Consider the following 25,938-nt stretch of genomic DNA (forward strand, 5'->3'; position numbering starts at 1 on the left):
TCATTACACTATACAACCACTCTTACAAAATACTACTTTCTTAACACTATTGAGCTTCATGCACAATTCTTTTTTTTTTTTTTGTCAATTATTCACAAATGGAGGCCCATTACGGTGAATGGCTGCAGGATATGATAGATGGGATCATGACCTCCATAACTGTTTAGACGATTTCAAAAACTTGATCCCACCTTGTAAGCAGTAAAGACTGTAACAAATTCTTCAAGCAAATGTAGCAGAACTGAAGACTGCTGATGACTCAGGACAAGCAGAACCAATTTGGCCATTACAAACGATGTATTAGAGGACAGCCTCTCCTCAGCAACATAAATACTCCACCCCCAGTAGCTTTTGGCACTCTTTTCAGTATGATCAATGGCATTCATGTTGTTCACACTTGATTCTCTGTCTATTGTATGGTAATGCCTTGTGTGACAGATTGTTCTAGCTTTGGTCTTGCACTTGCTGCCCTAGTAGATAATCAGCGATCTGAAGCCATCGTTGATGGAGTCCAGAATCCAGTACTGATGTCAGCACAGCAGCCAGTGCTGATGGTTAATTTGGGAGTCTATCAGCATGACTCCTTTCCAGGGCAGGAGCTGCTCCACACCCCAGCATCACATGGGTCTGAAGCCCTACCATACCAATGGGCCAGGTTCAGATTTTCAGAATAACTACAAGGCACCAGAAATGGCAGTCCACCAGAGGGGACAACACGGGCAGTGATCAGGGAGGAATTGAGTGCCCTGGAGACAGCATATGAATCAAAACACACATGTTGTTCTCACCACAAACTCCAAGACGAGTTACCGATGGGGCATGCGAATCTTGCCAGTGGGCAGCAAAATCGCCTCATCCAGCACACCCAGCAGCTAAGAGCTCGCTACTGGATTCTGTGGATTCTTCTCCAGATTATGGAGGCACCAGCTGCAGCAGAAGAAGCTGCAATGACTTGTATTTTCAGTAATAAACTGAATAATTTTGAATAGTGTTTTATTGTGTCTAATGGCATGGCAGGGGTCCTTGGTGTGCATCCTGATGAGTTAGTAGGAGTTTCCAGCCTGACAGAGAGCAGCCCATACAGTATGTATTTGACAATGTAGATTTCAATGTCCCCATTGCCGTTGGCTGGAATACTAACCACAACGTGGAGACATCGAACATATCACTCCAGCATTAGCTCTCCCACCATATGGTGAGGTTCAGAGGTGTAAATTGGCTCTCTCAGCCATAGGAGTAGATCACCTGGGTGTTATGGAACTTCAGATATTTTAACATCAGACGAGCAATGCATTACATCAGATTATTTCTCTTATCTGGAATGTGACTAGTCACATTCCATCATACAGACACTCACCTTTTAAGTTGTATGGTGCATGTGTGGTAAGTTGCTCCACTCAGTGCAGCCCACTGCACGAGTGCCAGTAGTTTCTGAATGGAGGGGATTTTCCAGTCACTTGTTACTTCACCACCATGTGACTACAACATGGGGTACTTGGTTTTACAATATGCTGCGAACAATAGCCACCACTAACATAATACAATTTGTTTTGTTAGTTTGGCCAACCATTATAGTTCAAGGCTTGACAAAATCTAGTCGGGGATAATTTCCATGAGATTGGGGAATTTCTTACATTCATGTTCTTCATACAGTGCATTGTTCACATGATGGCACTGTATAACTGAAAGAAGTACTATGCCAAGTTTATGGCACAAATTCAGTTGACTAGAGTTCAGTTGAACATTCTTAACATAATGGTGTTTGAGGGCATTTACTCTTTCAGGCTGCTTTATTTACGATCATTTTGGAAGGAACCAGCATCTCAGAAGAAGAAAAGAATGCTATTATCAGCATATATAAGACCTTTACAAGAAGCTGAGGGGGGTGCTTGGATGTCATCAGTTTAAATAAATTCAGGAATGAACTACAGCATCTCCAAGAGAATCGACCTGCTGTTGCTTTGTGAGTGCAGATTTTAAAATGGTTTCATTGATGAAGTTCATGGATTCTGAGGATCATGGTGATTGGAATATCCAACTGGCTATGTTCAGAGCATGATATCATTCTTCCAATTCTTCCAAGCAATCTGTCACTTTCATTATGCAAAACGGGCCCATCTTTACGTGCAATACATATTAGCACTGAAATTAGCTACCCATGTGTGTTTACAAATTTTGCAGAGCAGTGGCATTTCACCATAAATGTTCAATATTCATGTAACTAGTGTTTATAGATTATGTCAAAATTATTTGTGAGTTACTCTCACATCTGAAGATGGCAGTTAATGAGACGAAACCAGTAATGTGAATGTTTGTGGTAATTAGTGGTGATCTTACCACATTAGATTATTCTATAAACATTTATAAGACCGCATGTTTCCATTTGTCAATATGCCAATGCTCAAAAATAAACACTCATCAAAGCACTGAAAATGGTACTGGAACCATATGAAGTTATAATGGTTGTAATATTGGTGACATGAAATGGTCTAAGAAGAATGTGATGTTGTCTTTGGCTAGAATAAACAACGCGGTCCTACATCCAGCAAAGCAGGCAGAGCCCTGGGAAGATGAGATACCAGATCTATTTTCACACCTCCTAAGAAGATAAAGCGGATACTACACCCTGTTAAGGACAGTTTGGTCTCAGGATTCCTGGGATTTACAACATTCCATGTGAGTACGGAAGCACTTACATCGCTCAGTCCATCCACACTATTTCTGACCACTGTGCAGAACATCAATGACATATTAAAAATCGAGAACTGGAAAAATCTGCAGTTGCTGAGTACAGCCTCACAAACAAACATAAAATACGGTTTGGCGAAATAAAAGTTTTGTCCCAGGCTCCCACATGCTGGAACTCCATAATTAATGAGGTTGTAGAGATAAGAATTTGAGAGAAAATCTTGAACCCCGACAGTGGATATAATCTTAGCGGTGCGTGGAATGAGTGCTTGATGCAGAGACATTTGTCTTAATGTTTACACTATGGTGGGAGCAGTGGCGCCACCAGCACAGACGGTGACACCACCTGCAACAGCATGATGTAACTACTGACCAACCAAAAGCCATCTTTGGGCTATATAAGGCCAGCACAGCAGCAATTTCGATACTCAGTTTCTCCTGACAAAGACGATGTGGAAATCGTCAAAAGTTCAAAGTTTTACATTGAATGGATGCAGCAAGAAGTCCAAGAATGGTTTATACAACAGAATGCCATTCCATCAGAACAACCTGAAGATGGCAGAAAGGTTATTCGCCGAAATATTGTGGGACTTCAACAATCGCATACAGCTGGACACCTGAGAGCCCTGAAACAACACATATGCCGGGAAACCTATCACAGGGATTAAGATGTATTGAAGCTTATGGAACATTAAATAACTCCATTCAAACTAGTCCTCTTTAATGAAGGGGGAATGAAGAAAGAAAAGGAGTAATTTCTTTACAATACTTTTCCAGAAGATAACTACACAACTCGTGATCTAACAATAAGAATGAGAATCAATGTAGAAGATGGAGGCTTCCTTCTCCAACATGTGAAAAGGAATGTGGGCATAAAGATTTATGTAGTTTGCGGTCAGTATGTAGCCTACATATTCAAACATTACAGTCATAATCACAATGTGGTTTACAGCAGTTACAGTAACATCAACAGTACACAACGAGCAGAGTGAAAGATAAGAATTCGTACATAAACCCCCGTTGGCATTAATTTTAATGAAAGCACTGCTGACACCATTCAATAGGAGCATTTCCTCATAAACAACAAGAGCAGAATCAGGGATACAGAACTCCTCAGGAACACAAAAAGCAGCAAAAGGAATGAAAACAGTAGTTAATACAGGTAATGTCGATGACACTATAGTGAGATGTGGGTTACAGACAGCTGCCTTATACTGCAGGGTCATGATAGGAGAAGATGTCAGTGTGACTGTTTCATTCGGGTTTTCAATAACATCCTTTTGCTCAAGCCATCCTCCTCCTCCATGTCTTTAGCAGATGTGACCCCACCTACACCATTTACAACAAAAACAAAGGAGGAATAGTTACGCTGTTCTGTGCAAGATTCCTGGGCAAATGAAGACAACGTCAGACATCTTCACAATTTCTCAACACCAGCAGAGAAGGTTGCACATGCTGCTGAGAATATGTTTGTAGAAATGTACCAAGCAATTGAATATTCCCAGTATAGTGGGATGCTGATTGTGTGAACAAAGCCAAAAACAAACATCTCACTGTTGCCAGCACTCTAACGAGTTTACTTAAAGGTATATTAATTTTATTAACTTGTGTTTCTTTAAAAGGCTTCTTACAACACCATTTCTTGTTACAGTGGTTGGTTACTTATTATCAGCTGGCCGCGGTGGTCTCGCAGTTAAGGCGCTCAGTCCGGAACCGTGTGACTGCTACGGTCGCAGGTTCGAATCCTGCCTCGGGCATGGATGTGTGTGATGTACTTAGGTTAGTTAGGTTTAAGTAGTTCTAAGTTCTAGGGGACTGATGACCACAGATGTTAAGTCCCATAGTGCTCAGAGCCATTTGAACCATTTTTGAACTTATTATCAAATACAGCAATAGCTCAATAACTCCCTACCCCTGACCAAATGGGGTTGGAATCTAAGGTAGGAGAGACTGCTCACACCAATGACAACCAGAGACCCAGTACCACACAAAGTGATACTGAACATCACCTTTTGCCAACACACTACAGCATGTGGGGGATGATTTGGATTCCTAAAACACAGTATTCTGAGGAGATTGTTTTTCTTGTTACATACTGCCCATGCTCCTTTTTTTTGGGTACTGTGCCTCCTCTCAATATTCTCATAACATGGCACATAGTGACTTCCTTTTTCCTTCTAGGAAGAAACAATTGGGTAGTAAGCATTTCCAGAATGATGAAAAGATGATTTTTGAGGTGGAATGTTCCCTGAACAGCCAAAATGCTGACTTCTACAACCAAGGTCTATGCCATTTCATACATAATTAGGAAAAATTTGTCACAGTTAAGGTCGAATGTGAACAGAAGGGTTAACACCAAGTTTCTTGCTCACAGCTTGATTTTTTCGAGGTGATAATTAAAACCATATTACTGTCCCTATTAAGTTTTTACGACCACAATCCAGGAAAAAATTTCACTGATTACTCCATATGATCATATTTTATAGGAATTTTTTCCTACTTTTGACCAGTATGATCTCGTGTAAGAATATGGAAACCTTGTATTCTCCCTCTACAAGAAATTTTTCAAAGCCCTCTTCCAGGCTTGCTGCAGGATGAACCTATGATTTACACACAATAAGGCTCAAACACAATTTAGTCAACTTGTTTGATATGCACAGGCAATGACTCATGGATAGATAAGGGAAGGCCAGTTACATAGCCTGTTCATTTCTCATGAAAGAAAAACTGTTTGACACAGACCAGTGGTGTTTGGAAAAGTGGCATCACATACATGAACGTGTTGAGCTAGAGGATATTTGAAGAACAAACTGATGATTTATTCATTCACAAATCACATTTCAATGTTAGTTGCTTGTTAGAAAACCACATTGTGTCTCGTAAGAAGGAGTAAAATCAACCAGTATGTGTCAGAATCAGACAGCGGCAGGATTGAAGTTTACCAAACTGCAATTCATTGTTCCACAATGCTGCTGGTAACACTGGTCACGATCCCATGACTGTCAAGCGAATATGAAATTGTTGGGTTCAGAGGTGTCATACCCAACGCCACACCTGATCCCAATGGTGCCACTCAACTAGTGCCTGAGACGACAGACTAAACAACTTAAGTGTGTTTATCTTTTTCTGTGTTTTCCTCAAAATATGTTTATTAAATTTCATGCTTATTTTTCTGTTGAAGCAATTTAATCTCGCATTTTTGTAAGTGTAAATTCATTCACTCTGTAGCGTAGTAGTTGCTCACTGAACAGCCAGTTAAATAGCTCATTAACACAATTGCATCCATTGTTGACATATTAGAAGGGTAGCAAGTTGCATAGGGTTGTTTTGGGGAAGGAGACCAGACAGGGAGGTCATCGGTCTCATCGGATTAGGGAAGGATGGGGAAGGAAGTCAGACGTGCCCTTTCAGAGGAACCATCCTGGCATTTGCCTGGAGTGATTTAGGGAAATCACGGAAAACCTAAATCAGGATGGCCGGACGCAGAATTGAACCGTCGTCCTCCCGAATGCGAATCCAGTGTCTAACCACTGCACCAGCTCGCTCGGTAGCAAGTTGCACATCTAGGATTCTGTCTGTTTTTATAGTTTACTTCTTCAGTTAGTCCATGGTCAGCATGTGTGCATGCTGTGAGTGGATGCAGGAGGAGATGGCTGCAGTTTACAAACAGCTGAATGAGCTTTTGGCTACAGTCACCTTCAGGTTTTGCCTCGTGGTGTAGTAGTGGCAGATAATCCAGCAAATCACATGGAACACAATCTGGCATCACATAGAACACATCAGATGTCACTTGTTTTGCCCACAGGCTCTCCTTCCAGGGCACATCCTAATGCACCCAACGCAGTGGCGTCAACCTCACAGCAGTGTGAGTGGCAACAAGTTAACATCACTCGAGGCAGAGGGACATTGTGGAGAGTGGCTGCCTGGCCCCGCCCATTCACCCTGTGATTGGACACATGGCTGCTCCTTCAGCAGGGTCCGAGCAGGCAAAAAGGGGGAGAAGCTCCAACATTAGACACATTATGGAGCCCCTTAGGCAGATAGCATTCAGGTTTGGAAAGAAAGCCAATGCACACTCAGTATATCTGTTGGGGGGGGCTTCATCAGAGATGTGGATGTGTCCATGCCTGTGGCTATCAAGCGTGCAGGGTGCAGTCGTCTGCAAGTTGTGGTTCACATTGGCACCAACACCACCTGTCGCATGGATTCTGAGGCCGTCTCAGTTCATACATACGTGGCTAGCAGAGGTGGTAAAGACTGCTGGCCTTATGAGTGGGGTGCAAGCAGAGCTCGCAATTTGTAGGATTGTTCCCAGAGTTGATTGAGGTCCTTTGGTCTGGAGTCGAGTGGAGGGTCTCAACCAAAGGCTTTGTCAACTCTGTGACGGTCCTGGTTGCGGATTTCTAGACCTGCATTATCATCTGGGGATTTGTAGAACTCCCCTTAATAGGTCAGGGTTGCACTACACAAAGGAAGCAGCTACTTAGGTAGCAGAGTACTTGTGGAGTGCACATGAGGGTTTTGTATGCTGGATGGTAGTTTGAGATGCTATGATGAGCACTTGCCAGTCAATACGCAGCAGGCGAAGTCAGATGATGTTCCGAATAAAAACACTTCAACTGTCAAAATTTTATCAGTACAGTGTTGAAGTATTCGTGATGAAGCTCCTGAATTACCGCCCTCCAGAAAAGTTTTCATACTCAATTATTCTTGTGACCGAGAGATGACTGAAAGCCGAGGTGGAAAGCTCCGAGATATTTAGAAAGTATATCGGAAAGATAGATTAGGCACCAGAGGAGGAGGAGGAGGAGGAGTATTCACTGCAGTTGACAAAAAAATTGTCTCTACTGAAGTCAAAGTTGAGTGCGACAGTGAAGTCTGGTCACATATAACAGGTTTAGGTGAAACCCAGTTAATTGGTGGAAGTTTTTAACAGCCACTCGATTCCACTGTGGCAGTTCTAGAGTCATTCACGGAATGTCTATGGTCAGTAGCATACAAGTACCCAGATCATGCAATAGTAGTTGCAGGCAACTTTAATGTACCAGGTATAGACTGGGATGTCCATGGATTATTGTAGGGGGTACAGATAGACAGTCATGCGAAGTACTTTTGAACATGTTTTCTGAATATTGTCTTGCGCAACTAGTTCGGCAGCCAAAATCCAATGGAAATATCTTAGACCTCGTAGCTACAAATCGGCCAGACCTTATCGACAATGTCAATATAGAAACAGGGGTTATGGATCATGATGTCATTGTAGCAACTATGATTATTAAAGTTAATAAATCTGTCAAGAAGCATAGGAGTGTGTTTCTACTAGAAAGAGCAGATAAGAAGTTGTTAGCATCTCACTTAGTGAACTGACATCACTTGGTTCCAGTAAGAGGGACTTAGAGCAATTATGGGCAAAGTTTAAGCAGATTGTAAATCGTGATCTGGGGTGTTATGTGCCAAGTAAGTAGATACAGGATGGAAAATATCCACCAAGGTTTAATAACAAAATTTGGAAGATGCTGAGGAAGCAGAGGTTTCTGCGGTCTCAGTTCACATGAGATCACACAAATGACGACAAGCGAATGTTTGTAGAGATTTGTGCATCTGTGAAAAAATTTATGCGCAAAGCTTACAACAACTACCACCATCACATCTTAGCAAAAGGTCTGGCTCAGAACCTGAGAAAATTCTGGCTCTATTTAAAATCATGGGTCTAATGTTTCCATTCAGTCCCTTGTTGAATAGTCTGTTGTGGCAGTTGAAGATAGCAAAACAAAGTTTTAAATTTCATTTTCAAGAAATTGTTCACGTAGGAGAATCATGCAAGCATACTGTCATCCAACCATCGGACAGACTCCCGTATGGACAGCTCACAGTAATAAGCACCCCTGGCATAGAAAACAACTGAAAGATTTGAAATCAAATAAATCACCAGGTCTGGATGGAATCCCAACTCGGTTTTACAAAGAGTATTCTGCAGTATTGGTCCCTTAACTAATTTGTATTTATCATGAATTTCTCATCCAGCACAAAGTCCCAAGTTCCTGGCAAAATGCGCAGGTGACTCCAGTATATAGGAAAGGCAAAAGAATGGATTCACAAAATTACAGACCAATTACTTCTGTTTGCTGCAGAATACTTGAATATATTCTCAGTTCGAATATAACAAACTTTCTTGAAACTGTGAAAGCTTTTGTCCACCAATCTGCATGGTTTTAGAAAGCACTGCTTGTACGAAACTCAGCTTGCCCTTTTCTCACATGATATACTGCAAACTATGGATGAAGGGCAACAGGCATATTCCATATTTCTAGATTTTCGGAAAGCATTTGACACAGTGTCCTATTGCATGCTGTTAACAAAGGTATGAACATATGGAATAAGTTAACAGATATGTGAGTGGCTTGAAAACATCTTAAATAATAGAATCCAGTATGTTGTCCTCAATGGCAAGAGTTCATAGAGACAAGGGTATCACCAGGAGTGCCGCACGGAAATGTCACAGGGCCACTGTTATTCTCTATACACATACATGATTTGGCAGACACTGTGGGCAACAATCTCTGGTTGTTTGCTGATGATGCTGTGTTGTAGAGTAAGATGTTGAAGTTGAGTAACTGTAGGAAGATAAAAGACAACTTACACAAAATTGCTAGTTGGCGTGATGAATGGCAACTAACTCTTACCATCTACATGGATATTGTAGAGATCACATTCGAGTGCCTTGCAGAGGGTTCATCAAACCACCTTTACAATATTTCTTTTTTTCCAATCTTGCACAGAGCACAGATAAGATGAACACCTATATCTTTCCGTGCGAGCTCCGATTTCCCTCATTTTATTATGATGATCATTTCTCCCTATGTAGGCTGACTTCAACAAAGTATTTTTGCATTCAAAGGAGAAAGTTGGAGATTGAAATTTCATGAGAAGATTCCGCTGCAATGAAGAAGACCTTTGTTTTAATGGTGTCATCTCAAATCCTGTATCATTTCAGTGACAATCTCTCCCCTGTTTCACAACAATACAAACCATGCTGCCCTTCTTTGAACTTTTTCGGTGTACTCTGTCAGTCCTATCTGGTAAGGATCCCACGCTGCACACCAGTATTCTAAAAGAGGACGAATGATGCGTAATGTAGGCAGTCTCTTTAGTAGTCTGTTACATTTTCTAAGCGTCCTGCCAATAAAACGCAGTCTTTGGTTAGCCTTCCCCACAACATTTTCTATACATTCCTTCCAATTTAAGTTGTTCGAAATTGTAATTCTTACATATTTGGTTGAATTTATGGCTGTTAGTTTTGACTTATTTATTGTGTAACCGAAGTTTAACAGACTCCTTTTAGAACTAATGTGAATGACCTCACACTTTTCATTATTTGGGGTCAATTTGCCGTATTTGTAACTTACAGAAATCTTTTCTAAATTGTTTTGCAATTCATTTTGATCTTCTGATGAATTTACTAGTCAATAAATGACAGCATTGTCTGCAAACAACCTAAGACAGGCTGCTCCAATTGTCTCCTAAATCATTTATATAGATAAGGAACAGCAAAGGGCCTATAACAGTACTTTGGGGAAGGCCAGAAGTCACTTCTGTTTTACTCAACGACTTTCCATCAATTGCTATGAACTGTGACCCCTCTGACAGTCACATAACTGAGACAATATTCCATAAGCATGCAATTTCACTACAAGTCGCTTGTGTGGTACAGTGTCAAAAGCCTTCTAGAAATAAGGACTTTCTCTGAAATCCCTTGTTAATAGCACTCAACACTTCACATGAGTAAAGAGCTAATTGTTTTCACAAGAACAATGTTTTCTAAAGCTGTATTGACTGTGTTTCAATGGACCACTCTCTTCGGGGTAGTGCATAATGTTTGAATACAATGTATGTTCCAAAACCCTGCTGCACATCAATGTTAATGATATGGGCCTGTAATTCAGTGGATTACTCCTACTACCTTTCTGGAAAAATGGTTTGACCTGTGGAACTTTCCAGTCTTTAGATATGGATCTTCCGTCGAGCGAATGGTTGTATATGATAGTTAAGTGTGGAGTTATTGTGTCCGCATACTCTGAAAGGAAGCTGACTGTTATATATAGTGTGGACCGGAATGCTTGCTTTTGGTAAGTGATTTAAGTTGCTTCACTACTCTGAGGATATCTATTTCTACGTTTCTCATGTTCACAGCTGTTCTTGATTCGAATTCGGAGATATTTACTCAGTGAAGGAATTTCGGAAGGCTGTGTTTAGTAACCCTGCTTTGGCAGGACTGTCCATTGCTATTGTGCAGAGAAGGCACTGATAGGTCTTGCCACTAGGACGCTTCACATACAACCAGAATCTCTTTGGATTTTCTGCCAGGTTTCAAAACAAAGTTTTGTTGTGGAAAAATGCTGACACAGTCAGGTCATTTAAATATCTGGATATAACGTTGAAAAGAAATTTGAAATGGAATAAACAAGTGAGAACAGTAGGGGAAGGTGAATGGTTGACTTCGGTTTGTTGGGAGAATTTTAGGCAAGTCTGGTTCACCTGTAAAGGAGACTATGTACAGGACACTCGTGCGACTTATTCTTGAGTACTGTTCAAGTGTTTGGGTTGGCTGGTTCAAAAAGGGGAAAGGAGGGGGGGGGGGGGGGGGGACCAAACTGCGAGGTCATCGGTCCCTTGTTCCGAAGGAAACAATGCCACAAGGGTGAGAATAAGACAACACAAAACAGAATGAAAGGAAAAACCACAAAAACAACTGGAGAGCAAGAAACACTTAAATGGCCAAAAGAGGACAAGGAAACAACAAAGATGCAAGAAACAGGTAGAAGATGTTAAAGCAAGAAAGCAGGTTGCCATGGCTGGCTGACCATAAGGATAAAAAGGAAAAGCAAGCCACTCTGCAACACATTAAAAACCCCACCCCGAAAGCACTTGGGTGGAGGCACACAGGGACAAAGGACATGTTCTAAAATGTAGATCAAATGATAAAATTCACCCTCATGAATAAAATGTAAAACTAAAGCCGCTGTTGAGGCATTGTCACCCAACACTGAAGGTAGGGTGCTGGGAAAGTTAAAAGTTTGCCACAGAGTGCCTAAAGTGGGCAGTCCAGCAAGAGATCGAAGACCGCCATTCGTGAGCCACGGCAACACCGAGATGGGTCCTCGCAATGGAGGAAGTAACCATGAGTCATTCACGTATGGCCAATGCGGAGCCAACAGAGAACCACAGAGACCCTGCGAGAGGCACGCACAGAGGTCTTCCACACATTCGTAGTTTCCTTAATGGCATGAAGCTTGTTATGCATTCTGAGGTTATGCCATTCCGTCTCTCAAAGTTGCAAAACCTTGTGGCATAATACCGAACACAAGTCAGTTTCAGAAAAGCAGATCTCCATTAGTGGTTTCTGTGTAGCCTGTTTGGTGAGCCTGTCGTCAAGTTCATTGCCTGGGATTCCAAAGTGACCTGGGATCCAGACAAACACTATTGAATGACTGGACTGTTCCCGAGCATAGATGGACACCTGGATGGTCACTACCAAAGCATGATGCAGGTAGCACTGGTCGATAGTTTGTAGGTTGCTCAAGGAGTCAGTACACAGGAGGAATGACTCGCCTAGACACGAGCGGATGTGCTCAAGAGCATGAGATATGGCCGTCAGCTCTGCAGTGAAAACACTGCAGCCATCTGGCAATGAGTGCTGTTCTATATGTCCTCCATGAACATAGGCAAAGCCAACATGACCATCAGCCATCGGTGTAAAACACTTGATGGCCCCGGTACATGTAGAGAATCTAGAGGAAGTGACAGCGGCGAGTCGCAGGGCTAACTGAGTCCTTAGGGCCATGTGGAAGGTCCAGGAGAAGCCGTGGCCTAGGTGTACACCATGGTGGTGTTCGTAAATGAACCTATGGAATAGGTGGTAAAGGCAAGGACTCCAGTTTGGAGAGAAGGGATCGCACACAAACTGCAATGGTAAGCCCTGACCTGGGCCACCAATGGAGGAGATGAACTGCTGTGTGCAGGTAAAGGAAACGCTAATTCGGATGTGCAAGAGAACTATGAATATGTGCAAGACAACTGGAGTGCAATTGCAGATGCCTAACCTGCAATGGAGGGCCTCTGGCCTTCACCAGGACGCTGGTCACCGGACTCATCCTAAAAGCTCCTGTCGCTAGGCGAACACCACAGTGGTGCACTGGGTCGAGTAAACGCAACACTGAGGGTGCTGCCGCACCATAAACTAGCCTCTCATAGTCAAGGCAGGGTTGAACAAGGGCTCTGTAGAGCTGCAGCAGCATAGAGCGATCTGCACCCTAGTTGTTGTTAAGGCAGTGGAGGGCATTGAGTTATTGCCAGCACATCTACTTAAGCTGACAGAGGCGACAAAGCCAAGTCAATCGGGCATCGAAAACCATTCCTAAGAATCAATGTCTCCACTACACTGAGTGGATTGTCGTTAAGGTAAAGTTCCGGTTGCGGATGAACGGTACGACATAAGTGCATAACACACAACTCTGCGGCTGAAAACTGGAAAGCGTGGGCTAGAGCCCATGACTGTGCCTTGTGGATGGTTCCCTGTAGGTGCCGCTCAGCAACACCAGTACTGGTGGTGCATTATGAAATGCAGAAGTTGTCTGCATACAGAAACGGCAAGACGGACGGCTCTACAGCTGTTGGTAGACCATTCATGGCCACTAAAAACAGAGATACACTCAATACAAAGCCCTGCAGGACCCCATTCTCCTGGATATGGGGCGAACTATGCGAGGCACCAACTTGGACACTGGAAGCAAGAAGCAACAGTAAATTTTGAATAAAAATTGGGAACGGGCCTCGGAGACCCCACTCGTATAATGTGGCAAGTATATGATGTCGTCAGGTAGTGTCATACGCTTTTCATAAATAAAAAATGACAGCAACCCAGTGTTGGCATCTGGAAAAGGCTGTTCGGATGTCAGACTCCAGGGACACAAGATTATCAGTGGTACAGTGACCCTGGAGGAAGCCACCCTGACATGGAGCCAGTAGGCCACATGACTCCAGGACCCAGCCCAACTGCCAAAATACCATATGTTCCAGCAGCTTACAAAGAATGCTGGTGAACTGATCGGCCGATAGCTATCCACATCAAGCAAGTTTTTACCGGATTTAAGCACTGGAATGGTGGTGCCTCCCAGCATTGCGATGAAAAGATGCCATCACACCACATCCGGTTGAAGATGACTAGGAGATGTCGCTTGTAGTCAGATGAGAGATGTTAAATCATCTGACTGTGGATCCAATCTGGCTCAGGAGCTGTGTCGGGGCGATGTGCAAGGGCCCTGGGGCACTCTCACTCTGTAAATGGGGCGTTATAGGGTTCACTGTGGCATATAGCGAACGAGAGGACTTTCCTTTCCATCTGCCGTTTGAGAGTGCAAAAGGCTGGGGGGTGGTTCTCCAATGTAGAGGCTTGAGCACGGTGCTCAGCAATCGCGTTTGCTTCGGTAAACAACATGCCATTGATGTTAATGCCAGGGACACCTGTTGGGGTCTGGTACCCAAAAAGATGTCTGATCTTCATCCAGACTTGAGAAGGTGACATATGGCATCCAATGGTCGAGACTTATCTCTCCCAACACTCCTGCTTCTGTCTTTTGACAAGCTGGTGCACACGGGAACAGAGCCGCTTAAAGGTTAATTGCCCCAGCAACTACCGGCGACCACCATGGGACTGCCTTTTGCCGGAGGCACCCTACAGAGCAAGGGATCGCGTTTTCCGCTGGATTAATGATTGTTGTTGTCACCTGCTCAACCACCACACTGATATTACTATGTGAGGTAGAGTCAACGGTGACTGCAGATGTGAAAATTTCCCAGTCTGCCTTGTTTAAAGCGCATCTGGGTAAGCGTCCATGGGCCTGACGCCCGGGCAGTGACTGGAAGACGAGGAAGTGGTCACTACCACACAGGTCGTCATGTGCTCTCCGGTGGATAGATGGGAGAAGTGCTGGGCTGCAAATGGATAAATCAGTGGCTGAGTAACTACCATAAGCCACACGGAAATGTGTGGCAGCCCCAGTATTTAAGAGGCAGAGGTTGAACTGCAACAGTAAAGTTTCAACATCTCTGCCTCGGCCAGTATGCATGGTGCCACCCCACAAGGGGTTATGGCTGTTAAAATCTCCCAAAAGTAGGAATGGTTTAGAGAGTTGATCAATCAGTACAGCTAATACATTCAAGTGTACTGCACCATTTGGAGGAAGATATACATTGCAGACAGTTATTTCCTGTGAGTCCTATTCTGACAGCCACAGCTTCAATTGGGATATGAAGGGGCACAGTTTCAATACAGACTGAGTTTAGGACATAAACGCAAACTCCACCAGACACTCAGTTACGGTCGCTATGGTTCCTGTAATACCCCTTATAGCTACAAAGGGCAGGGGTCTGCATTGCCAGTAAGCAGGTTTCCTGGAGAGCAATGCAGAAAGCAGGTGTAAAGCTTAACAGCTGCCATAGCTCAACCAGGTGGTGGAAAAAATCACCGTAGTTCCACTGGAGGATGACATCATGAGACTGTGAAGGCATGGAACATTCAACGAGGCAGTTTACACTTCAGGGTCATCTGCTGCCTGAACAGTCTAATCCATTGTGTCTGAGGGTCTGGCGAGATCTAGGTCCTCAGTGGATGCCAGAATCTCCACCTCATCCCCAAATGCAGAGCTCGGAGGTAGCAGTGGTGTGGGTGCCACCACAATTTCCTTGGTCTTAGGGGTCTTCTTTTGGGACTTTTCTCATTGCTCCTTGGGTTTCTCTCGCTGTGAGGGCTTCACTGATTCAGTTTCCGGGACTGAGGATGAGCATGAAGCCCTATGACCAGCTGCTTTTGGCACTTCAGCCACTGGTGGGTGTCATCTTTCCCACTAGCAGAAACCTTGGAAGGGAGTGACTCAAGGGATCCCTCCCTGCCGAGAGGAGCCAAAGAAGACTTACGCTTCTCCGGCTGGGAAGTGGGGACTGGTGACCCCGATGGTTGGGGGGACAGTGCTCCCAAGGTAGGTGGTATGGAGGCAACGGGGGGTGGGGGAGTGTAGGTGTAGCCTTCTGGCTCTGAGAGCTGACTGGAATTTGCGGAACTGATGGGGCTACAATTGTTCTCGTAGCGGCAGCATATGAGGTCATAGCCGCAGCTCATATTTTCTCTTAGCCTCAGAGTAGGTCAGTCGGTCCAAGGTCTTGTATTCCATGACTTTCTTTCTGTAAATTCTTGCAGTCTGGCAAGCAAGGTAAATGATGCTCTCCGCAGTTGACACAGATGGGAGGTGGGGCACATGGAGTATTGGAATGTGATGGATGTCCACAATCTCAACATGTGATGCTGGAAGTACAGCGGGAAGACATATGGCTGAACTTCCAGCACTTAAAGCACTGCATTGTGGGAGGGATATATGGCTCTACATCACAGCAGTAGACCATCACATTGACCTTCTCAGGTTAGGTGTCACCCTCGAAGGCGAAGATGAAGGCACCGGTGGCAACCTGATTATCCCTTGGACCCTGATGGACGCGCCGCACGAAATGAACACCTCGCCTACTCTAAATTTACATGCAACTTGTCATCAGACTGCAAAAGAAAGTCCCTGTGGAATATAATACCCTGGACCATATTTAAGCTCCTATGTGGTGTGATGGTAACAGAAACAACCCCCAACTTGTTACAAGTGAATAAAGCCCGTGACTGGGCAGAGGATGCTCTTTTTATCACGACTAACCCAGAGCACATTTTGGACAGGCCCTCCACCTACCCTAACTTGTCCTCTAAATGCTCTACAAAAAACTGTGGCTTCATCGAAACAAAGGAGTCCCAATCAGTTCTCGTACATATGAGGTACTGGAGTGAATAATGTTCGCTGCCATCCTTAGCCTGCCATTCCTCCCATGGTGGGGCCTCTTATGACAAGGAATACCTCGGGCCTATTCTAATCCCCGGACCTGTACCGGGGAGTGTTTGGGATCCGTAACAGGACAGGCTAAAAAAAGACATCAAAGCAATTCAGAGGTGGGCTGCTGGATTTGTTACCCCAGGCTTAAACTACACGGAACTGTTATGGTGATGCTTTGGATCTCAAATGGGAATCCCTGGAGGGAAGGCGACATTCTTTTCGAGAATCACTATTCAGAAAATTTAGAGAACCAGCACTTGAAGCTGACTGGCAAATGATTCTACTGCTGCCAACAAACATTGTGCATAAGTACCACGAAGATAAGATACAAGAAATTACAGTTCATACAGAGGCATAAAGACACACATTTTTCCCTCGCTCTCTTTGCAAGTGGAGTAGGAAAGGAAGTGACTAGTAGTGGTACGGGGTACCCTCCACGGCTCACCATACAGTGGCTTGCGGAGTTTCTATGTAGATGTAATTGCTCATTCAGCCAAGCAGGATTGTACAGCAGACTAACATCCCATGACTAAGAAAATGGGTTTGTTTTCAGCAAGACAAGTATCCATACAGGCAGTCCAACAACTTCAGGAGCACAACAGGCTGTCAGCATAGCAGTCACTCTTCCAGGTTCCCTTACACAATAGCAAGGATAGGTGCACTAACAGTGGTGGGCCAACAAAAACACTGGACACAGGAGAAACCCCATGTTGTCTTTTCAGACTAGTCTCAGTTCTGCCTACAGTATCACAATGGACAAATCCAGGTGTACAACAGTATACAACATAATCACCTCTGGTTCAAATAGCAGGTAATTTGGACAGAAGCCATTACATTTCTAGTGTTAAGGCGTCACTGTGCCCTATCTTCAAGGTCTCTGTGTGTTATTTTTCAACAAAGTAATGCAATACTGCATGTTTCTATGTTGTCTTGACCTATCTCAATACCAATGAATGTTCACCTGCTGGCCTCACTAGCACTTTCTCCAGATTGTTACCGAAAACTTCTGGTCACAGGTTGACAAGAGGCTGGCGTACTACCATTTACCATACACTATGCTTGATGAATTCTGGTGTACAGAGTTGAAGCAGCACGAAAAGATATACCCATATCTGTCCTCCAAGCTGAGTTCAACTTGTTGGCAAGTCTGGTTAGGGCCATTTATTTGTGCCAGAGGTGGTAGCTCTGTGTACTATATTTTGCACCATTACACTCTCAAGTCACCTAAAAACTTAACCTTAGATTCTTCTTACCATAATGTACATGCACAAAATTTGTGACCTCTCCTTCTAAGATTCAAAACTAAATTAATTAAAAATGCCAATACTTACTTTCGAAAGATTGCAAGTTTAATAAAAAATTGGAAAGTATATAGCACTTGTCAAGTGTGTTTTATAAGACAAGACTCTCAGTGAGCAAATTTATGAACGTCAAGACCTGAAAGACATTATTTACATCTTTTAGACAGGGTGTGGTACTCTATGGAACCCAGGGCTGAGTAATGAGTAAAAAATATACTTAGTAAATGAAAATGACAGGAAAGTGAATATACACAGCAAAGGAAAAAAATGAGAAGGTCTTAAAATACAAGAGGAAAAAAAGAATGGCAGCTCCTCATAGAATCAGAAAGGAGAAGTGTAACATAAAAAACAAAATTATTTTCAAGAGCTGATGAGAACTGTCTCATACCTGTAATATCAAGTCATGAAAATTCAAGCAGGGTACCTACCAAACTTGTAACAGCAACAAGATTTAGAACAAAAATATGATAATGACTTACTGTGATAAATATCTTGAAGAGATCCACCACCACAATATTCCATACAAATCCACAACTTGTCCCTGCGCAAGTAGCTGCCATAATATGCTATAATATTTGGATGGCGACAGTCTTTCATCATCAATATTTCCTGCTGAATGATGCCAAAATCATCACCTGAAAATAGAAAAAAAGGAATCAATGCTTGTTATTACTCAATACATTACCCACTACTAGGAGCCATGAGTGCTCAGCATTGAATGCCGTAGTGTATATACATCAATTACTATGACCTTAACTCTGTTCTAAATATTTTTCTGTATACTGATGTGTCTTATAAAAGACAAAAATGGGTAAAAACTGAGAAGATCAGAGACCAAGTTATCATCAAATTACGCAGGAACACAAAATAGATACTCAAACAATCAAATTATTACTTTGATTGATTTTAGAGGTAAAGTATGAAAGCAAATGGCTATGCCCAGAAATCTTTGACATTAACATTAGCAGCAATCAAATATCAATATACACCAAAGAAAACTGCAGTAGTGGTATCTGCTACTTCATGAAACAAATATGAAAAAGTGACAGAAAGACCAACAACAAGATTTAGAAAGATATCATGGATGTAAATATTAAAGCAGAAAACATGAAAAAAATGTAAAACACACAATAAAAATGCCATCCTAGGTAATGACAGGAAAATATCATTTTATATTATTTTTTAAGTATCATTTTTGTCTTGTTTACTTGTTTTTCAGTGTTATGCTAAAAATGAAAGTATAACTGTCTATTACACTGTATTTATTGATAGCCAATGTTACATTTCTTTAAAGTGTTGAAAAAAAGAGACCTACATATTGAACCCATTAAAATCAGATCAATTAAAGGAAATGTATTTCAGCAACTACACACCGTTGAAAAGTTTTTCAAAAGTAGTAGCAGCAGCAGCAGTAGTAGTAGTAGTAGTAGTAGTAGTAGTAGTAGTAGGTATTCTGCCTTACGACAAGTCTTCTCATAGGTTAAGCTTCTTCTACTTCTGTCTGTCCATAGCCAGTCTTTTCATTTCTGAATATCTGTCTCCTTTGATGTTGTCCAGTATCTGATAACTTCTGTTTCCTCTTCCCCTTTTTCCCTCCGCCATTCCTTCTATTCCATCTTTTAATAAACAGTCCCTCCTCAAACAATGTCCAATCCAGTTCCGTTTTTTCTCTTTCTGATGACTTTCAAGCATGTTTCTTTCTTCTCCAACTCTTCTTAATATTTCTTCATTCCTTACTCAGTCTTCCAATTTCCCTTTTTCCATTCTTCTCCATATCCATATATCTAGTGCCTCCAATCTTCTTTCATCTTCCCCTTCCTCAATGTCCAGATCTCTGCACCATACAGTGCAATGGTTCAAATGGCTCTCAGCACTATGAGACTCAACTGCTGTGGTCATTGGTCCCCTAGAACTTAGAACTACTTAAACCTAACTAACCTAAGGACATCACACACATCCATGCCCGAGGCAGGATTCGAACCTGGGACCGTAGCAGTCGCACGGCTCCGGACTGCGCGCCTACAGTGCAATGCTCCAGATGTAACATTTGGTAAGTCTTTTCATCAGATCTTTGTTTAGCGGTCCACAAAGTAATTTCTGTTTCCTCTTGAATCATTCTTTTGTCGTTGCAATTCTTTTCCTCATTTCTGTTGAGCAATACATATTATCCATTATTACACTTCCAAAGTAACTGAAGTCATTCACTTGCTCTATTTCCTCTCGCTCTATTTTCATACAGCATTTTCCTCCCTTTCTCCAGTTACCATGCTTTTCGTTTTCTTCTTGTTAATCTTCAATATTCATATTCTTCTAATTTTGTGTTTAGATCATCTAACATTTGTTCCACCTCTTTTGCACTCTCTGCCATCACAACCCTGTCATCTGAAAACTTACACACTCCACTCTCCGACCCCTATACAAACCCCTCCCCTTCCATCAAAACTTTCATTAATAATTTCCTCTACACAAATATTGAACAGTGTTTGTGATAAATAACAACCTTGTCTTACACCTCTTCTCAGTTCAATTTTTTCACTCATCACACCTCCTACTCTTACTCTTGCTCTCTGGTTCAAATATAAATTTCTAATTAGCCATCTAACCCTCCAGTCACCCCCATGTTTCCATAGGATTTCTATCAGTTTGTCCTATCGTACACAGTCAACAACCTTCTCAAGATCTACGAACTTAACATACACCTTCCTTTCCTTCTCCATGTACACCTCCCCTATCACTCTCAGTACCCAATGGCATCTCTACTTCCCACTCCTCGCCTGAAACCAAATTGTTCATCTCCTATTACACAATTCAACTTTCCATATAGCCTTCTATTGAGCGTCCTCAGCAAGACTGCATGCGATATCAGGCTCACTGATCTATGTTCCTCACACATTTTGCCGTTCTTTTTCTTTTCTATAGGTATTAAGATACTTTCTGTAAAGTCGTTTAGCCATTTTCCTGTCATGTATATTTGATTACACAATTCAATCAACTCCCTTTTCCCTTCTTTCTCCAATTGCTTCAACAGTTCCACAGGAAGGAGATTCTTCAATCTCACTAGTTAGTATTGAGTTTCTTCTGTCATCATCTGCAACTTTATCTTCTTTTTCTACCCCAAGCTCTTCTTCACTTGGGAAGCATGTAGCCATTTAATACATTCTTCCCATCTTCTCATTATTTCTTGGGGTTCACTCACCATTTTACCATTTGCTGCCTCTACTTCCTTTAGTCCATTGTTGTTTCTCTTTTTCTCTGACTGGCAAAACCATTGCTTCTTTGTACATCAAGTCATATTTTCCTTCTTTCTCCAATTTCTCTATCTTGTCACACTTTTCTGTCAGCAATTTCTTCTTTGCTTTTTCTGTTTCCCTTCGTAATTCATTATTTAACCTCCTATAGTTGTGCTTCCCTTATTTTATGTTTACATTTTTCCATTTCCTGTGGTCATCCATCTTGGTTATCATATCTGGTGTTACCAATTCTCTCTTTACTTTTTTCCTCTCCTTGACTCCGAGCATTTCCTTAGCTGCCTTTTTGATCCCATTTTTAAAATGATCCCATCTTCCTTCTGTGCATTCCATTTCCTGTCCTTGCATCATGATTTCACAATATGCATTCTCTATGTTTTGACAATTGCCTTTGTCTTTCAGTTTCTCGAAGTTAATGTGATCTCTCTTCTGTCCTTTTCAGGTTCTTTTCAGTTTAACTAGAATTTCAGCTACTACTAACAATCAAAAGAAAACATTACCATAACTTCAAAGTTCTCTTCAGAAACATTATGCTACCAATACATCAACACTTCACTATTGTGCGGAAACAGCTGTCAGTATTCAATATTTACGTTCAGCACAACAAGCCGCATTTGACAACGTCCGCATTTACTGCTGACATGGAAAGTTGTTTTCCCTCTACATTGCTAAAGAATTTGTACCTGTTTAGAATACTGTAATGACTGTGACTTGCCCTTTCAGGTACACTTAAAGGCCTTGTTGACATGTCAGTGTTAATAAGAGTTCATCATTATCTTTCCATGGTTGAAACAAGTACCAAGGGCTGTGAATAGAGTCTCACATGGATCGATGATCATGTTAATCTAATCTTGTCCTCACTGTCCCTATGGGAGCAATACAAAGGGAACTGTAGTGCAGGGTGTATCAAAAGGAATCATCCAATTTGACACTTCTTTATTACTCAAGCCAATAAACATATACAATGAATTTTGTTTTCTGATGAATGGAAAACTCAAAAAGTTTTCTTCATACCTTTTCATAGGCATTCAATAAGCCCCCCTTGAGATGCATAGCATATGTCAATGCGATACAAAAAGTTCCCACACCACAGCGAGCATGTCTCATTTTCCAGCTTCCACAGCTGCTGTTATGCGATGTGTCAGTTAATTCATTGTTATTGGTAACGGAGGCACATAAATAGGGTCTTTTAGAAACCCCCAAAAGAAATAATCACATACAGTCAAGTCCGGTGACCTTGGAGGCCAGTAACGCGAGGCTGAATGACTTGGTCCAATGCAACCAACCCATCGTTCAGTAATCCTTCGATTTAAAAATTCCCGCACTTCCAGATGACAGAGTGGCAGTGACCCATCCTGTTGGTAAATGATGTCATTCGAATCGGTCACCAACTGTGGGAAACAAAAGTTCTCAAGCATATCAAGAAATGTGCTTCCTGCGACAATGTTGTCGGCAAAGAGAAATGGACCATACACCTTTTCCTGTGAAATGCACAAAACACATTAAATTTTGGAGAGTCCTCTCATGTTGTACAGCTTCATGTGGTTGTTCCGTACCCCAAATTCTCACATTACAATGGTTCATCTTTACAATTCAATGGAATGTTGCCTCATCACTAAACACAAAGTGTGCCATCCTCCATCTTGCCAAGAACGAAATTACAGGACTCCATACACTGTTGTTCATCACCTCCATGAAGAGCTTACAGTAGCTGAATTTTGTATGGTTTCATGTGTAAATGTCAATGCAACACATGCCAGATGGACTTCAGGGAATGTTGAGCTGTTCAGCTGCATGGAGAATGGATTTCTGTGGACTCATTTTGAAACTATGGCAGATATGTTCGACATCTGTGTCAGACACTTGGGGGACGACTGTGTGATTTGCCTTTACACAAACAACCTGTTTCTTGGAATTGTTCATGTCATTGTCTAATACTCTGTGCTGTAGGAGGATCCACATCGTACCTAGTATGAAGGTCAGGCTGAACAGTTATTACTGACCCACACTGAGCAAAACATAAAACAGAATGCTTTCTGTTGTCCCAACACCATTTTTATTAGGACTGAAGTGGGTGCACTCTGCTGCTACCTAACAGGAACCATATAAAACTCTAGAGTTTGACCTTTCAAACAATATGTTGTTCACGCACATATCTCAAATAACATAATAGTTATATTTTTTTTTAATTAGATGATTCTTTTTGAAACACCTTGTATATTCCTAGTAATATCACTTAAAGCCAGTTCTTGAAACTCCGTAAGTAGGCTTTCTTAGAACAGTTTGCATCTATCTTCAAGGCCCCAACAATTCAGTTTCTTCAGCATATCTCTGACACTCTCCCATGGGCCAAACAAGCCACTGAACATTCCTGCTGTCGTTCTCTTAATATGTTCAATATCCCCTGTTAGTCCTATTTGGGACAGGTCCCCCAGACAGTTGAGCAATATTCTAGGACAGGTCACACAAGTGATTTGTACATAATTTCCTTTGTAGGTTTACTGCATTTCCCTAATATTCCACCCACAAACTGAAACCTGCCACCTGCTTTACCAATGAGCGAGCCTATGTGGTCGTTCCATTTCATATCCCTACAATCTGTTACACTCAAGTATTTTTATGTGTTGACCAATTCCAATTGTGATATGTTGAGAATGTAGTCTTACGAGACTACTTTCTTTTAACATTTAAACAATATTCGTGCATTTTTTTTTTTTTTTTTTCAGGCACTGCTTCATTACAGAGAAGTGCATCATCAATGAAAAGTCTGAACTTACTAACAATATTGTCTGAAAGGTCATTAACATACAACATGAACAGCAAGGGTCTCAACACACTTCCCTGGGCCACACACAATGTTACTTCTACATCTGACAATGACTCTCCATTCAAGATAACATGCTGGATATCCCCTACCAAAAAATCCTCAGTCTAGTCATGAATTTTGTTTAATACCACAACTATAATATTTTTTATATTAAGCTTAGATGTGGTACTGAGGCAAATGCTTTTAGGAAACAGAAAAATACTGCAGTTATGTGACTGCCTTGATCCATGGTTTTCATGTGAGTTAAGTACAAGTTATGTTTCGTGGGATGAATGTTATCAGAATCCATACTGGATGGCGTGGGGGAGGTCATTCCGTTCTTGATACCTCACTACATTTCAACTATTCCTTGGATTGCTTCTCCTAACCTTCTTGTATACTAGTGGACCTGTGCTTTCTTCCAACAACTGGGTACAGATTTTTGTTCCAGGGCTCTATGGTAGATTACTGGAGCTTTTTAACGATTTGAGCTGTTTCTCAACACCACAGACACAAATATCTGTATCACTTATCTTTGCAGTGGTGCAAGAATTAAATTGAGACAATACCCTTTGACTTTCATGTGTAAAGAAACATTTGAAAACCAGGTTCAGTGTATCTACTTTTGCTCAGTCCTGGTCCTATCCATGAGTGTCTGGACAATAACTCTGGCACCTCTAATGGTCTTTAATACACTAACTGGTCAAAAGTATCCAGACAGCTCTATGCAATGAGAATTGACTACTAGATGTCGTAAGAGGCACACCCACCAGTACAAAAGGAGGTGGGGAATATTGCATTGTGAGTAGAGAAGCAATAACAGCAGAGTGGGTTGATCAGGAGAGCTCAGTGATTTCGAACGTGGACTAGTAATTGGATGTCATCTAAGTAACAAATCCATCAAGGGGCACTTTTACCCTTCCAAAGCTTCCCAAGTTGTCTCTTAGTGATTTGATTGTGAAGCGGAAATGTAAAGGAACAACCACAACTAAACCAAAACTATGAAGACCTCACATATTGATGAACAGGGACCATTGAGCATTGTGGAGGATGGCTGTAAGAAAATTACATGAAACCAGAAGAATGAATCACTAGGAGCTCCAAGGTACTACCAGCAGTCCAGCTACCACGATGACTGTACATAGGGAGTCAACAAGAACGGGATACAATGACAGCAGTTCCTTGTAAGCCACACATTTCTGTAGTCAACACTAAGGTATGCTTGAAGTGATGTTAAGAGCAGTGCCATTGGACAGCAAATAACTGGAAATGGAGTGTTGTCTCATGCTAAACCTTGTGGAAATCCAATGGAAGGGTTTGGGTTTGGCATGTCCCTAGAAAACATTACCTGCCATCACATTTAGTGTCAACAGTGAAGTACAGAGAAGGTAGTGTTATGGTTTGGAGGCATTTTTCCCAGTTAGGGTATGGTCTCCTTACTAAGCTTAAGAAAGCACTACATGTGGAAGGATATGAACACATTTTACATCACTGCATACTGCATATAGTAGAGGAACATTTCACAGATGATGATTGGTTATATGAGCATGATGATGTACCCTGTCTACAATAGAAACTGTAAGGCAATGGTTTGTGGACAACAATACTCCTGAAATGGATTGGTCTGCCTACGGTCCCGACATGGACCAAATGGTACACCTTTGGGGGTAGTTAAGAGTTTTGGTATTGCTTCAGATTCCAGAGTCCAATATCACTACCTTCTCCAGTTTCAGTCTTGAGGAAGAATAGACTGCCATTCCTCCACAGACATTAACACACCTCACTGCAAGTGTCCCCAGCAGAGTTAAAGCTGTCATAAAGAGGATGGCATATGAGCAGAATTTCTTTGGGTTTTAAGAGAGAGCCTTTGATAATATTCCACTTCAGCTGGTGCTGAATGTTTGCCCTCTTGACAACCAAATGTGTGTCATTTGGCATCTCCTTATGCACAGCCCTGTATTTTGTTTTTGAGT

At 42.0% G+C, this 25,938-nt stretch overlaps 1 protein-coding gene across 13 annotated transcripts in view; it reads right to left on the reverse strand.

Annotated features, from left to right (window-relative positions):
* LOC126336976 (mitogen-activated protein kinase kinase kinase kinase 5) overlaps positions 1 to 25,938 on the reverse strand; it is a 290,756-nt gene that overhangs the window by 253,054 nt on the left and 11,764 nt on the right. For all 13 annotated transcript variants that reach the window (XM_050001210.1, XM_050001206.1, XM_050001199.1 and 10 more), the window contains exon 3: positions 18,391 to 18,546. In XM_050001210.1, the coding sequence (XP_049857167.1) occupies positions 18,391 to 18,546 (156 nt within the window). The remainder of the gene's footprint in view (positions 1 to 18,390; positions 18,547 to 25,938) is intronic.

This window comes from Schistocerca gregaria, chromosome 2, assembly GCF_023897955.1.
Source record: "Schistocerca gregaria isolate iqSchGreg1 chromosome 2, iqSchGreg1.2, whole genome shotgun sequence".
Lineage (NCBI taxonomy): Eukaryota > Metazoa > Arthropoda > Insecta > Orthoptera > Acrididae > Schistocerca > Schistocerca gregaria.